The sequence below is a fragment of the Onychostruthus taczanowskii genome, unplaced genomic scaffold, assembly GCF_017590055.1.
Source record: "Onychostruthus taczanowskii isolate IOZ18803 unplaced genomic scaffold, ASM1759005v1 scaffold2, whole genome shotgun sequence".
NCBI lineage: Eukaryota > Metazoa > Chordata > Aves > Passeriformes > Passeridae > Onychostruthus > Onychostruthus taczanowskii.
The window spans coordinates 2664896-2680839 of NW_024499239.1; the positions used below are offsets into that span (position 1 = coordinate 2664896).

General features: G+C 35.7%; 1 protein-coding gene across 6 annotated transcripts in view; it reads left to right on the top strand.

Moving 5' to 3' along the window:
- Positions 1-15944, top strand: part of DLC1 (DLC1 Rho GTPase activating protein) — a 245481-nt gene that overhangs the window by 104895 nt on the left and 124642 nt on the right. For 5 of the 6 annotated variants that reach the window (XM_041402661.1, XM_041402662.1, XM_041402658.1 and 2 more), the window contains one exon: positions 14057-14090. In XM_041402661.1, the coding sequence (XP_041258595.1) occupies positions 14057-14090 (34 nt within the window). Of the gene's footprint in view, positions 1-13875; positions 13922-14056; positions 14091-15944 lie in introns of those variants that run through there. The other variant, XM_041402664.1, reaches the window with a different exon arrangement.

The window sequence follows — 15944 nt, forward strand, 5'->3', positions numbered from 1 at the left end:
TGAGGTACAACATGACACAGGCATGTCATGACCCTTCTTTGATGGGGTACATTCAATTGGTTCCCAGGCACCAAAATTGGTTCCCAAACTTTATTTCAGTAGCAGGTTGTAAAACTGACAGGGCAAATAAAGCATCTGATGAAAGTGAGATTGAATTGACCAAAGAAACATTAATTTCTTTAGCATTTGAAGCCAGAAAATATATGGGAAGGTAGTCTTCAGTGATCTAGGAAAGGATTCAGTGCTTGCCAAAGTCAAGGAAGGCTTCCCACTGATTTATCTTAACTTTAATTAACAAAATTACTGTGGTAGATCTGTGTTCAGGGTTTTACATGGGATCATGATCAGTGATAACTCCTGGAAAAGTTCATTTATTCACCAGTAATTCAAATTAAATAAATACTCACAGATGGAATTGAGGTTAATTTTGTCACTTCAGAAGTAAATGCTTTTATAGTATATCATATCTTTCATTCCTGGCAAGCACTTGGGAATCAGCCCAAAGTATAGCAAGTGGTTTGATAGCTGTGTATAGGAATGTGGAAAAGATATCTAAGAGTGACTGGCTTTTAAGTCTTGCCAGCAAAGGCATAAGAAGATTGAGTCATTTGCTACGGAATGCAATTGAAAGTTCAACCTTGTATTGCATTAATGGCAAAAGAACAGTTAATTGTTACACCATATACAGGAGAAAGTTGCAGATTGGAGTAATCTCAAGTCTTTAAAACAATTAGGTTGCTTCCTAGGGAAGAAGATTGGATCCATCTTTCCATGTCTTTGGAAAGATGTGTCATGATTTCAGAAGTTTCTCTTGTTCGAACAGTTCCCATCCTCAGTAATTTCTTTCTTAGGTTATGAAAAGATTGAGATTTTTTCATGACTCAGTATGTCGGCAATTTCCTTGCTTTAGGCTTTCAGGAAAATAAGAACTAAAATAAAAGCTCACACTTTATTTCATCACCTCTAGGCATTGGAACAGAATGATTATCCCTGGCTAGTCAGGGGTTTCCAAAGGACAAAAGGCAGGCTATACCTTTGTCTGAAGCATTCATCACAAATAAAATAAGACACAGACCAGAAAAGCCCAGAGAAGGTATGAAGACTCTTCTGTTTAGCATGCACTCACATTATTAAACAAATCTACAAGAGGACTCGCTAGATACAACCAGATGAAATACTGATTTGTTTTTCTTTCCCTTCATCATAATGTTCTACACAAAATTTTCTACCTTTTTTCTAACTGGATTATTTAAATTAATTTAATAAACTAATTTACTGGCAAATACTTTTGACCTGCAACCTGAACCTCTCCTGAAGACTACTTCTTTGAAATGCATGGTAGATATTTGTCTATAAGACGTGGAGGTCAGAATAGCTGCTCTCTTCTACTTTGTTTCATGCAATTTTTGTGAAAGGGAAAGAAAAAAAAAGAGAAGAGAAGAGAAGAGAAGAGAAGAGAAGAGAAGAGAAGAGAAGAGCTAACTACATTGTTGAAATCCTCTAAATTTTACAATACATGGGTATGTTGACTTAAAAAGAAATAGGAATAACAGGAAGTGATAATTTTCAGCACTTTCAATACTTTTTAATCAGTGATGGTCTGAACAGTATCTAACTGCTTTCAGAACATTTTTATTTTTTAATGGAAGCCAGAAATCTGTAGCTGCAGCAGCTTTTCTATAGCTTCATATGAGAGAAGAGAGCTGTTGAAGATAGAGGCTATTCTGAAGAGCCCCTCTAGTAATGAAACACTAAACCAATCTTTTGTGATATATTTTCTTTAGTCTCAGCTTTCTAATAACTTAACTATGGAATTTTCAGTATAGGAGAAAAAGAAATATCAGGAAACTTGCTGCAATGAATTTGTTTGCATGCCAGGGTTGTTTCTATGTGTATAGGAATACGTTATGGTTTCTCCAGAACTAGATGCTTCTAGTACCAGGATTTCAGGACTGCTCTGTTAGGAATATTCAGGTTTCATAACACTCATACCAATCAGGAGAGCAAGTGTTAAAATATATGGTATTTTTTTAGTGTTTATTAAGCTGAAAGTTTGGATTGTTTAGTCCTGTTCAAATGTAGCTTTGAAGTTATGTACACTTGTAAATACTGTCATATTTTCACAAACATAAATTGAACAGACTGCTTGGAAACCCATGGAAATTTCTTATTACTGCTCATGGCAACATAATCTCTGTCTGCTGCTATTATTTGTTTTCTTGATGTCTGTGGAAAATACTTCAAGACAATTTGTCACATCTGCAGCAACTGTAAGGGTATACTTTGAGCCACCCTCTTTTTCCTGCTTGGATTTCAGGCTTGAATTTATGCACTTCTTTGATGTCTTCACAAGATATTATTACACTTTGTAGGACTCAATGCACATAGCAGGAGATATATCAGCTTCTAATAATTCCCAATCCTTTGCATTTTGGGAAACTCCTTGAAATATCACTTATTTCAGTTTTCATAGAATTTTTTTTTTTCCTCAGGCTGAGTGCAGAACTGCTCTTCTGTGTTCAGTGATGTTTGGCATTAACTTCTCAGCCATTTTTTCCTGCATCTAAAAGGGGCATCCAGATTCCATTAGGAACTCAGAACAAATTTATTCTGCCACGTTCTAAAAACTCTAAGAGACAAGTTGGTTTTGAACTAGATTCCTTAGCTAAAGATGCCAGTTTTAATGGCTTGGCAATTTTGAATTTTGTTAGTCCAAACTGCTTTCAACCCATTTCATTGTCTGTTCTTCCAGCTCCTACTTCCAGCTTTCAAATGAGACTGCTTTGGGAGACACTGTAGAAAATCTTATTAATGTTAAGGTGTATTATCTGCTGTCTTCTTGTCCATGTAGCCAGTGATTACACCTTGAAAGATAAATCAGGTTGGTCAAGGATGATTTGTTCTTAGTAAATTGTTGATTGCTCCCAATTGCCTTCCTGTGACTCATGTCTTTGGTAATGGATTCCAAGGTCTGCTCCGTGGTCTTTCCCTGGCCTAAGATGGGCTTACAAGCTCAGAGTCATTGCTTCTTTGCCTCCTTTGAATGGAGGTGTAAGTTTTTCTCAGCCATCAGGAGCACCCCAGAGCTGTCATGGTTTTCCATTGATGTAAGTTTCCCTGCAATCATATCAGCCATCTCTTTCAGCATGCCTGGGTAGATTTCCTTTAGTCTCACAGGTTAGAATACATTCACTTTCTCTAAATAGTCCCTAACCTGTTGGATCCTCACATCTGGATGTTCCTGTCTTTTCAAAATCATGTTGAGATTGTGAGGTTAGGGAATAGAATTTGACGATGAAAAGTGATCAGAGTAGTGCAAATTTTGACTAGACTAGAAGTACAAAACTATGGAGAAATAGGCATTAAAAAGGCAGGCTGAAAAATCTTGATCTAATTTATCTGTGGGTTAGCTTATCACAGCTACCACTAAATTACTTTAAAAACCAGGTAAATATAAATAAAACTTTCATTTTATACTGCTGTTTTGAGAGACACAGCAAGTTTTGCAGCTTGCGGCATGCACAGCCCATTCATTCATGTAGTGATATCAGGTTGTTTAGTTTGAAGGTCTAAAATACATGAGTGGCCAAGAGTATTGCATTCTCCCATTCCTTCCAGTGAAAAACAGGCACTCGTGCAAGAATTGGTGCAGTGGTGTTGTTTTGTTTGTTGGTTGGATAGTTTATTTTCACTGTCATGTTTCTGCTTGCTTTGCTGCCAAGACACAAGAAAGAAATCTGGTTTTTTAAAGAGATACATACCCTTCCTGCAGCCATCCTGTAATTTAAATTTACATTTTACACACTAAGGATTAAGATGGGCAGATACAAAATTTTGTATTTCTCTTATTCATATACATCTTTCCACAAAATCTTTTTTATATGAAATACAGTTATTTTGTCATAAATCTACTCCACCAGTCAGCAGACTAAGTGCTTTTAAAAAAGCACCTTTTCTTTTTGTGTGACAAAATGGAATTTGCAGCCTTTTAGAGTTTTTTTACACTGTTGTAGTGGTCAGGATTTTTAAATGCGTGTGAAAAATTGGTTCTAGAAGAGTAGAGTGTGAACATAAGATTCAGTCAAGAGTGTATTGGCAGAAAATGCTTCATACTTGTAATAGTCCCTCAACTAAAATACAGAATAATTCAAAGTCTCCTCAGGGAGCTGGTATTGGTATGAAAGACAAAAGTATATTTGGACTCTTGTGCACTGTTTCCCTCTGGAAAGTTTTGAAAGCTTAGAAACTGTGAACTACACTTTTGTAATATGCCACACAAAGTTTGGGAAAGTTGGAAAAATTCAGGAGGAAGCTGTACTAGTTAGGCATGATCCTGGGGAAACACAGGAAATGCTCAGCACTTCACAGAATTGGACCCTCTTAGTACTCTCAGGATCTGCAGTGCATCTGTCTGCACGCCTGAGTGAGATTTTCATGGGAATAGCGTGGGAACACAGACATTGATGATATACTTCTTCACTCAGAAACCAAAAATAAAATTCAGAACAAAATAAATAAAGCAATCCTGAAGGAAGAACAATTTTAGAACTTCTGGAAAAGAAAGGAGTTTAAAAGGCTCTCTCCATATTAAATGTAGCAATTAGTAAAAGTTTTGATTGCAACCATGCGTTTTAAGAGTAGATTTTTATTACCTTTTATGCCTATCCATATGTGCCTACACAGAACTGTGACTTTAAAAAGGAAATAGACACAACACAGACGGGAGGATTATGAGCCAGGTTGCCCCTGCTTGAGGCTTCACTTACTACAGCTTTGTATTGTGCTCTGCATCGTGCTCTGTATCAGTAACAATTTGTTTTTTCTCATGATTTAGAAATGTATCATGTATAGGAAACAAAAATGTTTGGAATTTATGTTAGATAAATGAGGGAAGTATTGAAACATCTCCAATTTTTAAGTACCTCATAAAAGAGTTATAAATTAAGGATTTTTTCAGACAAAGCATATCCTTCACCAGCTCTAGTTGGCCATTCTTTAAATACAATATTATTATACCTGTTAAATAAAATAAAAATTTCAATATCATTTTTATACATCACAGTGATATATGGAGCTGTGTCTACTCTAACTGTCACTGATTCTAAAAATCAAAGTCTTATAAACAGTTGAACTAAAATATGGAACTTCTTACTGGAAAATATTTTGATATCAGAATGCAAACTACTGAAATACAAAGCATGCTAGATCATTTAGAAGAGAAAAGCTTAGTAATTGCAAGAAAAAGGTGTATATGTTCAAAAATAAGATTAATTTTTTATGTGTTAATCTTGCAAAATACTATACTTTTATGCATGAAGCATAGAAAAGTTTATCATGACAATCAGAATATTTGCAGAATTGTTTTTAGGCACTTGAAAGCCCCCAAACATTCCTTGCTTGGTGAAGCATAATTATTCACATTTTAAAGATGAGAAAAATTAGATGTTCGTAAGATTTTTAAGAGGCAAAAAAGATTGTCAGACTACTATTTATGTGTTAGGGGCAGACCATGATTATCTCCAGAAGTCTTGCTCTAAGAAAAGGAATAACTACTCTGCCATTACCCATGCAGTAAGCTCATCCTGCAGCACACATAGCTGATTATTAACCTGTTGAATGGAACCCAGAATCCCCTGCAGTCAGTTGCAAAGCTCCTCCTTCCTCCCTCCCAGGTTTTTAAAATATGTCAGCAGCATGAGCAAAACTTCCCAGATGTATTTCCCTTGGTTTCTGCGTTTTTATGGCAGCTTGGCTGATGGTACCTGAGAATAAAATGGAATTACTGCAGAGATGGAAGAAATGTAGCGTGTGTGTTGTCTGTGCTGGTGTCTTTCCATGTACCAGCAGAGGTTAGTTCAGGCATTACTCAGTTAAACAAGGTGTTAAAAGTCCCTGAAGACGTGTAACTGGAGTTGATAGTATCACAGACCTGGAGTAGTGATCTTACAGTAGTACTTCCAGCTGAGGAAATTATATGGCAGATGAAACATATATTTCCTGATTTATTAACTGTATCAGATGAACCAGGTATTGGGGGCTTTGAGTAGAGGAAATTTGATACTCAGTTTTAACAGAGTTTTGATATTAAAATAGAAATGGCTATAATTGGATTTTTTTTTTTTTCTCAAAGAAAGGAATGGGGATTAGGTTTTTAGCAACAACAGCTGTGCTGATGAATCTTTTGTTTCCAAAGAGGATTTTCAAGGGCTTGGGGTATTTTTTAGGGGTTTCATTTTTATATATGGATCAAAAAAACTACTTTGCATCCTTTCCACGTGCTCTTTTTGGACTGAAAGCTACCATTTCTTTTCAGAAAAAGAAAGTTTCCATGTTTACTTGTTACATGATTTTGTTTCTTTTTTTCTGTCTTTGTGTTGTTTTCGTACATTTCTACTTTTCACCCAAAACCTGTGGTTTTGAGTTACTGACTCTGTCTCCCAAAACCTTGACAAATATTTAAATGTTAATGGACTAGGTATGCAAAGAGCAAAAGAACTCACTTCATTTAATCTCATTTACTCTTAAATGACCTAGAGTTATACTGACTTAGTAAGGTTACAGTATTGGTTTTTGGTTATTTTTTAAGTTCATTCTTGTTACATGTGCATGTTGGAGCATGAACAAGCTGAGATTCCAAGAATATGGAATATTCCAGGTAGCATGTTTTAATTTTTATTCCCCTCCCTTTTACCTCCACCTCCTGCCCAAGAAAAAACCACTGTCATCTTGTGTGCTTCTAGTTCTTGTCATTTTTTTTCTCATTGTAAAAGAAAATAGCGTGGTTTATGTTAATCTATGTTTCTCTATCTTTTAGTAAACCAAAAAGAGATATGATAAATATCACATTGATCAGGGTTGGTGATAACTTGCTGAAAAACATTAGTTTTACACTTACTCTCTTATGCTCAGCCCTGCTACCTTGCAGAGTTAGATGTATTTTTTTCCCTCAATCAAACACTCGCTTGATGCTCCCAAACCCATCACTGTTTCTGTCAGGCATGCTCCTCCTCTCCTGCCTCTATCATCCCATGATTAGCATCACAACTTCAGCACATCTGAGCAAAAGTACTGTAAGGCTCTGCAGAAAGTAAAGGTTTCATCATCATAGAAGAAATTTCATCATCATAGAATAAATTTCATCATCAGAAGAAATATAACTTTTGTAGTAATTTATTCTTTTATGCCTGAAATAAAGCTCAAGATCAAGAGCCGCCTGAAGGATCTGCTTTAGATCCTTTCCCAGCTGGTCTAACAAAAGTAATATCACAGTGACTGAGTACCCATGAGACTGTAAGCATCAAGATTCATTCCAAAACATACATACCATGTTTTAAAAACTAGCTTCTAGGGATTTGATTTTTTAGTTTATTTATTTAGAGAATTCCAAGCAGTTGTAATAGCCTGTTGTATCTAAAAATGGGAAGAGGCTCTGCAGCTGGGATTATCTGCAGAGATTTAAGAGCTCAAACTCACAGGATGAATCTTAGTAAATCTCAATAGATGCTGCTCTCTCAGTAGGTGTCAGCTGCTGCAATGCTCTACAACTGATTTTCTATTGCAGAACTTCAAGCTGAACACAGTGAAGTCTCTTAAGTACCAATACTTCATACATAATGTTCCAGAAACTATTGCAGAGTTATGGCCACTAACCTCAGTGATAATCTAAATCCAGGAGAAAAATATTAATGGAATACAAAAAATGTAGGTGGCAATCAACCACTGATTTGGGCTGAATATCAGAAAGATTATTAGAATCAGATTGCTCACTTACATAGCTGATGATTTCTAAAGCTAAGCTTTTTTCAATTAGCTCATGCAGATGCAGCATTGGTGTTATTCTGGCACTTGCAGCCACTAGGTGAGCTTCCTCATTTTCATAGCTGAACCTTTCAGAATTAGTAAGAATGACTTGCTTTTCTCAGGATGAAGGGCAAAGGACTCTTTTGCTGTCTTTGAGGAGGCTAAGGAAAGACAGGAATTGTAGGATTTTGTTTGGTTTAAATTCGATTTTATTCTGCAAGTAGGTGCTCACAGTTGATTTGTAACTTGGACTCATCAGGTAACAGATTTTTGCTTCTATTGTCACATGATACTATGAAATTTTTTGTATATATAGGGGGATGAGTAAAAACTGAAATCACATGGGATTCCTGTCAGCCACATAGGAGCATTCCTCAGGCTCCAGGGCTTTAAGACAAAATCACATTTGTAGACATTACATGTTCTTGAATCTAATGTGAAACATGAGACTCTAAATATCTTTTACTGTTGTCTTATAGAGCTGCATGCCTTCTGATTCAGTTTTGCCAGTGTTGCAGGGTTTATTGATATGTTTGTTATTGTAAAAAGTTTTATAAGATAAATATTAGCCAAAAAGTTACTTGTGAGCTTGGGAAAAAGCTCTCTGTGTAAATGAATCTTAATAGAACAGCTGGTGATTGATGAAAAGCATGAGCGCTCTTGGGGCTGCTCCAGTTCTGGACATAGTGTGTCACATCTCAGCTTTGGTGTTAACGTTCAAGTTATGGGTTTTTTTAGGGAAGAGATACATATGTTTGGGGGAATGGAAGGAAGAGCAGATTTTTGTTATTACCGAAAGCTATATAACTGTTCCTTAACATTGAATTAAAATTTAATTGACCCCATTTTCAGGTATTGTATGTCCATCCCAGAGAAATCAAATTCCTTATTTCATGAACTCCTGTGAAGTTAAACCTTTGCTTTTATTTCAAGTTGAGTCCTTATATATAAAGAGGTTGAGGTCTAGCAATTGCTAATTTGAAAAAAAAAAAATTGTTTCTTGCAAAATGTATGACAGTAACTCTTGGGGTATTCAGGAATCCCCAGAAGCTGCTGTGAAGTCTTTAATATCTCTATAAAGAAAGAAATTAATTCTTTATTATGGCCAAAATCTACTTAATGGTTTGGACAAGCTGCAGACAGGCTTTTGCCTTATCTGTCATATGAACCAGCTTCATGTGGTCCTGGCAGATTTCAGAGCATGGGGAGCTTACCCTGATCTATGGGAAGTCTGTGATAACAGCAGACAGAGCACAAGGCAGCTATCCTGCATCTTTGTTCTGTGCTTCCATTCCAACTAGTCACACTCTGCCAGCTGAATGACACAGACAGGGGAAATTATCAGACCACCCCAAATGAAGGCTTTTGGCAATTGCCTCATGGAAGGAGGACTGCCAACCACCCAGCACTAACTAGAAGAGGTCTCTGTGCATGACCTGAGTGGCATAAAGAGGCTCGAGCAAACTGAAATATCTAGTCAGAAAACAAAGTACAGAGAGACTGGAGGACAACACATGCAGGCAAGTTTACAGCTTTGCACTTCCACTAGAATTAAATTCATAGTGTTGTCATAAACTTAGCAAGACACATCTGAATGTGACATTAATTTCTTTTTAAAAATGAGATAATTGATGCAGCTTTATTGCTGGGTGGACTTTAATTGCCTTCCGCTCTACTCCTCAGTAAAATTAAAGATCACAAAGAAAGAACTTGCTAAATTCCCCTTCTAAAGCTAGTCTGTCCTGAAAATTGATGGTTTTATTTTTTCTCTTTCCTCATCCAGCTGGGAAAAAAAACCCCTTAGATTTAAAAACTGCCAGTTTAATAAAATGTTTTGTAAATAAGTCTGAATGGTAAACTAATCCTTACTGGGTTTTTTTTTTTCTATATTAGTGCTAATATTTCTTTTCAATGCAAATACCAAAATATTATGCACTTTAAATTAATTAGAATTTTTGAAAAGCTTTTCTACATGTTTACTCTCTTAATCTGATTCATTAGCACGAAAGGCTTTAGTTTCAAAATATCAGAATCTACCAGCAGATATACTTATTCAGTATTTTGGTGTAATGGGGATATATTACTGAGAAAAATTCTGCTTATGGACTGCAGTATTTCCCAGTTCCAAACCATCTGATGATCATGGATTTTTTTCTTTTGAAAAACAGCCCAGTTAATTTTTATTTACTACTTATCCAAATTTTAAAAATTGGTGCATACCTTCTAAATAAAATAAAATTAAAAGTCTATTAGTCCAGATTATTCAGAACATACTCTGTTTAATGATAGACTGAATAATGCTTAAAATTTGTTTTCTGACTTAACATTTTTGACATCAGTTTTCAGGCATGAACTACATCTTATTTACTGAAATAGAATTCTCTGTCTGGGGGATGAACAGATCCAGAGCAGTCCTGCCAAGAAGGACTTTGGGGTGTTGATGGGTGAGAGGCTGGACATGACCCAGCCATGGGCACTCCAAGCCCAGAGAGCCAAACGTGTCCTGGGCTGCATCCAGAGCAACGTGGGCAGCAGGGGAGGGAGAGGATTCTGTCCCTCTTCTCTGGAATGCTTTGTCCAGCCCTGTGATCCCCAGCACATGGACATGGACCTGCTGGAGCCCAGACTAGGGCCATGATGATGGTGAGAGGGCTGGAGTGCCTCTCCTGTGAGAAAAGGTTGAGGAAAGGCTGGGATTGGTCAGCATGGAGAAGAGAAGACCTCATTGTGGCCTTAAGTACCTAAACGGGGTGTATAAGAAAGATTAGGAAAGATAAGGAAAGAAAGATATGGCTTATAAGGAAGAGGATGCAATTTTTGGCAGAGCTATGGTATAAAAAAGAGGGTAGATTTAAATTAGGTATAAGGAATAATTTTTTTAGAATGAGGATGGTGAAATACCAGAGCAGGCTGCCCAGAGAGGTGATAGATGCCCCATCCCTGGAAACATTCAAGGTCAGGTTGGACTGTGCTCTGAGCAATCTGATTTAGTTCAAGATGTCCCTGCTCATTGCAGAGGGTTAACCTCTCAATGTCCCTGCTAGCCCAAACTATTCTATAATTCTATAGCATTTGACATACACTTTACAGTCACATTTGCACACACGTATATTTTCAGTGACACAGTTGCAATACAGCAAGGAAATTTCACAACACATTTCAAGTAAGATTTTCCTAATTTAAAAATCCCATCCTCTAATTTGGAAGAAAAAGCTGAATATATTTCAGCAGTGGTCTAGTTTTTTCCTCTTTTTCTCTCCTTTTTTGTTTGCTTTTCTTTCTTGGTGCTGCTAAGACCACATACTACTTGAAACATAGAAAGGATCCTGAGTTTGGGAGATGTTTGTTTAAATCTTTGAAGGGTATGTGTCTGTTTTTTTCTAAAACACATGTGATCTGATCATACAGAAATTGTTAGTCCAGTTCTTCAGTTCTGTAAGGAGAGTGAGAAATAATGTGAAGTTACAGTGAACCCATCTGGTCAAGCAGGAAAATCCGGTTTAATTCTCTATTGCCAGAAATGTTAAATCACTTCCTGGGAATGCAATTCATTTGAAACATATGGAACTCATTGGAAGGTCTCCAGTGAATTCAAAACTGTACTGAAGATGAGAGCATTTCTCATAAGCAACAATCATGTTTTCCCACTGGGCAGCATGTAAGCAGCATGTGTTGCTGTATTAACAAAAAACTAAACAATAGGAGGACTGTCTGAGATCTTGTTCAACAAGATTTACTCGTGGTTTACTTTATTTTAAATTTTCAAGAGATGCTATGTCCATTTAGGCTTCTTTCTTTCAGCATTTGAGCAGCAAAAGAATGTCCTGATGAAACTTTTAGCTCGTTTTAGATCTTAATTCAGAAGCACTGCACTCTAGAAAACAGATATTTGAAAGCAATCTACCTCACTCTGCCTTTCAATTTTCTGGAATTTAAAATGCTTCTTCATCCTACTAAACAGAAATAGAAATTTTGTGACTTCCACATCTGCCCTGAGGCTTGATGATTTTATGTATTTCCTGCAATTAAACCCTAGCAATCTTTAAGACTGCCATTTAACAAATTCACTAAAATGTATATTTCATTGTACATCAACAGGTTTTAATGATCACCAATTATAAATACTGTATATTTCCAGGAAATAAATTGATGTGACCAATGGCATTATTAACAATATCTAAATCTGATATGCCAATATGAACAAAATTCTACAAGTTGATGTGAATGAAGATGACAGCATTTTAGGAGAAGTTCATTCAGTCTAAAGGCACTGCCGGTGACTCACTCTGCAATAATAAACATGACCAAAGTCCATTCAAGTCTATCATAAAGCCAGCAGAAAATTATCTTCTCTATTTGTCATTATCATATCCCCATGGAGTCCTGAAACTGCTTCCCCTGAGCTGTTCCTCTTGGCTTTGCATTTCAGCCTTCCAGAGGCTGTCCCCATCAAATTGTTATCTCTTTTCCATGACACTGCTTGTGATTTCAGTGCAGACACTCTTGGTTGCCTCTTCTTCAGCCACCTCAGTGTTCTCTAAGCTTTTCTTAGAGGAAGCCATCATACCTTTTCTAGCTAACAGAACTCAACATTAAAGTGTGATGATAACCTGTTCCCATCTTTCCTTCTTTTGTCCTGACCCTCCCATTTGATTCACACTAATGTTCTCTCTTTCTTTCTTGTGCCATTAATGGGTTTTTTCCCCTGTTTGTTTGCTTCTTTCTCACCTTCTCTTCTTTAAAAAATTCTGTCTTTACAAATTTCCTTCTTGGACTAATGTGAACAGTGAATCTGATCTTTTCTTTCTTATTTTCTTACTTATCTTAGCCAATGCAACCACTTAAGTGTGGGAAAAATGAGAAAAATACATGCTCATTTTCAAAATCATATAAACTTTTTATAAAAATTAATGTATTATACACATTTTCTTTCTTTGAAACTAAGACCTTTATTCACTCTGTGATTTTATTGTTTCTTTGGCATGTTAATTTTTCTCAGTCCGTGTTTCCTCTGACTTTGTTGCATTACTGATCCTTCTTCTGAACAAACATGTTTGTAAAATGCAGGGAAAATGCTTTTCCAGCAAGAGGCTATTTTTAGTTTGAATAATATTAGTCTGGTTGTGTAATATTTTTGAATGTCAAAATCAACCAACACACATTTAGCCAGACAGTACAGGTGAAACAGAAAGAATCACAAAAGGCATATATTAATGTATAGCATCTAAGATATGTTCTAGTAGAAATTTTTGTTGAAATTTGATCCAGAAAGTTCTATGAAGCACTATTTTATATAACAGGACAAATCAAATGAAATTAAAATTGCAAAGTCTGTTTTGAGAAGTTCTATAGCAAGACTGAAGCTGGTTGCTTTATTTCTGTCCATCTCTCCCCTTTTTCTTTTTCTTTGAATCTGCAGCAGGAAAATCTGCTGAATAAAGGCTAGGCTAACTTCAGTGAAAAGGAGGTAAAATTGATACCTTAACTCATGAGGCAGCTCTGCGTACACTGTATACCCAATCTGATTCCTCATCCAGCCTTTCTTACCTGTATCCTATACACACATTTTAAAATTCTTTTTATATTTTTGACATAAAAATTTCACTTTACTATTCATTCAATCTATAACCTCATTTTTTTAGGGAAAATACACTCAGAAAGTTCTTCCATATTAGTCTGAAAGAAAAGTATAATATTAAACAAAATTTGCATCCATTGCAAAAAAAGAAGTTTCATATAATTTTCCAAGTCCAGAAACAATTACAGCCAATATAAAAACAATTCTATTACTTGTCTCTGAAAATTTACACAAAAAGTAAGAAACTGTTATATTATAGAACAGCACATATTTGAACCTACAGAAGAGAGATTTGGCATTTCTCTCTAATCTTCAGCCACACAGATTTTGTCTTCCTCCCTCAAAATTATGAAGTAATTTCCCAGTGGAATTTTGTGATTGTGTGTTCTTAGGATGATTATTTCAAAATGTAATCATAGGAGTATCTTATTTACTCCATCTCCTCCCTTCTCTCCTAGCTCTTTCTAGTGGTAATTACTTTCACAATAGATTGTAAGACACTCAAATGGGAACTGTATGTTTCTCTCCAGAATGCTTAACACGGTGAGACTGCAGTTTTTTCCAGATCTTGTAGACACTCAAAAAATTTACCTCAAGATTTCACAATGTTTCCCTAATATTACTGGTATCCCCTAAATACTCCCTAATATTTTTTTAATAGTGGTATTTTTTTTTCAGGCTATGCCAATTATTTCAGAGAAGGAGAAGGCTGGTGAGTAAATATTTACTCATTTTCTCATTTCCTTGTTGTATTTGTTTTGGAATACCCTGTTACTTAACTAAGTGATAAAAGACAGGCTTCAACTGTGGGCTTTTAAACATATAGGATTACAGATTTGACCAATGTCTATGTAAAGGCTATCTGTTGTTCCCTGAATAGGATAATTTCTCTTTCTAAAATGCAGTCCAGTTTTCTGAGTCATATTAATAAGGCTGTTTGAAACTGTCCTATAAAGTTGAATTGCAGCTGCTCATTAAACATCAGTATTCCTGCAGTTACTAATTTGTTATTTGGTGTTAACATGTATTATGATTTATTAGACGTCTCAATTAAAAAACATGGATGCAAATGGGTTTTCTCAAGTCAGTTGAATTTGACTTTTGCTTTGGTGTAAGCTTTACTGTCTATCTTTATATATGACAAGAAATTTCTGTTACCTGTAGTATTTCACTGGAGATTACAACATTTGTTTTGGCTAAGTACTTCTAGAATATTGAAAAATTGTTTTTCTGTTCTTTTATTTGCCCTCTGAACATTATATGTGCTTTGGTATTGCTATGTGAAATCTTTTACTGATTGCCTGCTAGACACTGCTGTCAAATTCTTGCAATAAACATTGGGGAACTCAGCACCATCACTCTTGAGAATCACTGTTGGTTGCTTGTCTTTTATTTTAATTGATAATTTGTTACTGTGTTTTTTTGAATATAGATTGAAAAATACCTCAAAATATCCAAATGCCACATGGCATTCAGATTTATGCTTGATTTTTATTGATGATGTTTTCTTGCATTACCCTGGTTCAGATTATTTCTTTTCTTTTGCTTATTAGGGGAGAGGAATATCAGAGAAATTCCACAGTAACAGTCTGTACTGTAAAAGCTGTGGAGCTGTCTGCTCAGGATGTTGCTGCTTTAGCTGTTGATGTTTAGAAACAATTCCCAAACTCTGACCCATATTTAATGAGATTTTTCTTTATAGATTTCATAGGCAGCAATATTTGATGTTTCTTTTTCTGCGGTTGTAAATTATGTCAAAACAGGCAAACTGATTATAACTGGCCATACCATTTGTAGCTATTTTCAAATAAAAGTCAAAGATCTATGCTTAATTTTTTGGTGTCAAAACTACCTATCATGTCAGTGTTGGTAATGATATAAAATGAATATATTTTTGGCATACACTTCATAACCTGTACATATGCATATAAGCTTTTCTCTCTTTTGCTTCTTTCTGGTCAGACTCCTGTGCTGTTTTTCTGTGGACAGTATTATATTCAATATTACAAATATTAAGTGGAACTTCATGCCACATGATGCCAGTTTGCTGACATTTCCATGCACATGAGCACAAGCTAAACTGAGAAGGAATATATGGCTGCCTTTTAATCAGTTTTGGCTTTCATTAAACCCTACACCTCTGGAGATCCTGAGGTTATGATGGACTATTTTGCAATATTGAGAATGCAGAAGGGAGAGGATTACTAAGATCAGACCTAATCACTTGGTTCTAGGGGCAGGAAGTGTTATTTTAGTTAAGTGCAATTGAATCTTGATTCAGACAGTCAGATCCCATGTTTTGCAAGGTAACTTGCCAGTGTTTGATCATTGCTGCTTTCACTTCACCAGAATGCCATTACCTATAGTCATGAATGACAAAGACATACCTAAAGTGTGAAAGCCTTCAAAACAATATAACATATTTTCTTGTCTGCTGTAAGAGAACAAAAAAATGCTGATTTTGATATTTATTTGGAAATATGAACAATCTAAAGTTGTCTAGTTTATATTATCATAAGCAAACTAAAACATATCACAAAACATTACAGAGCAAAAAGAACTTGTT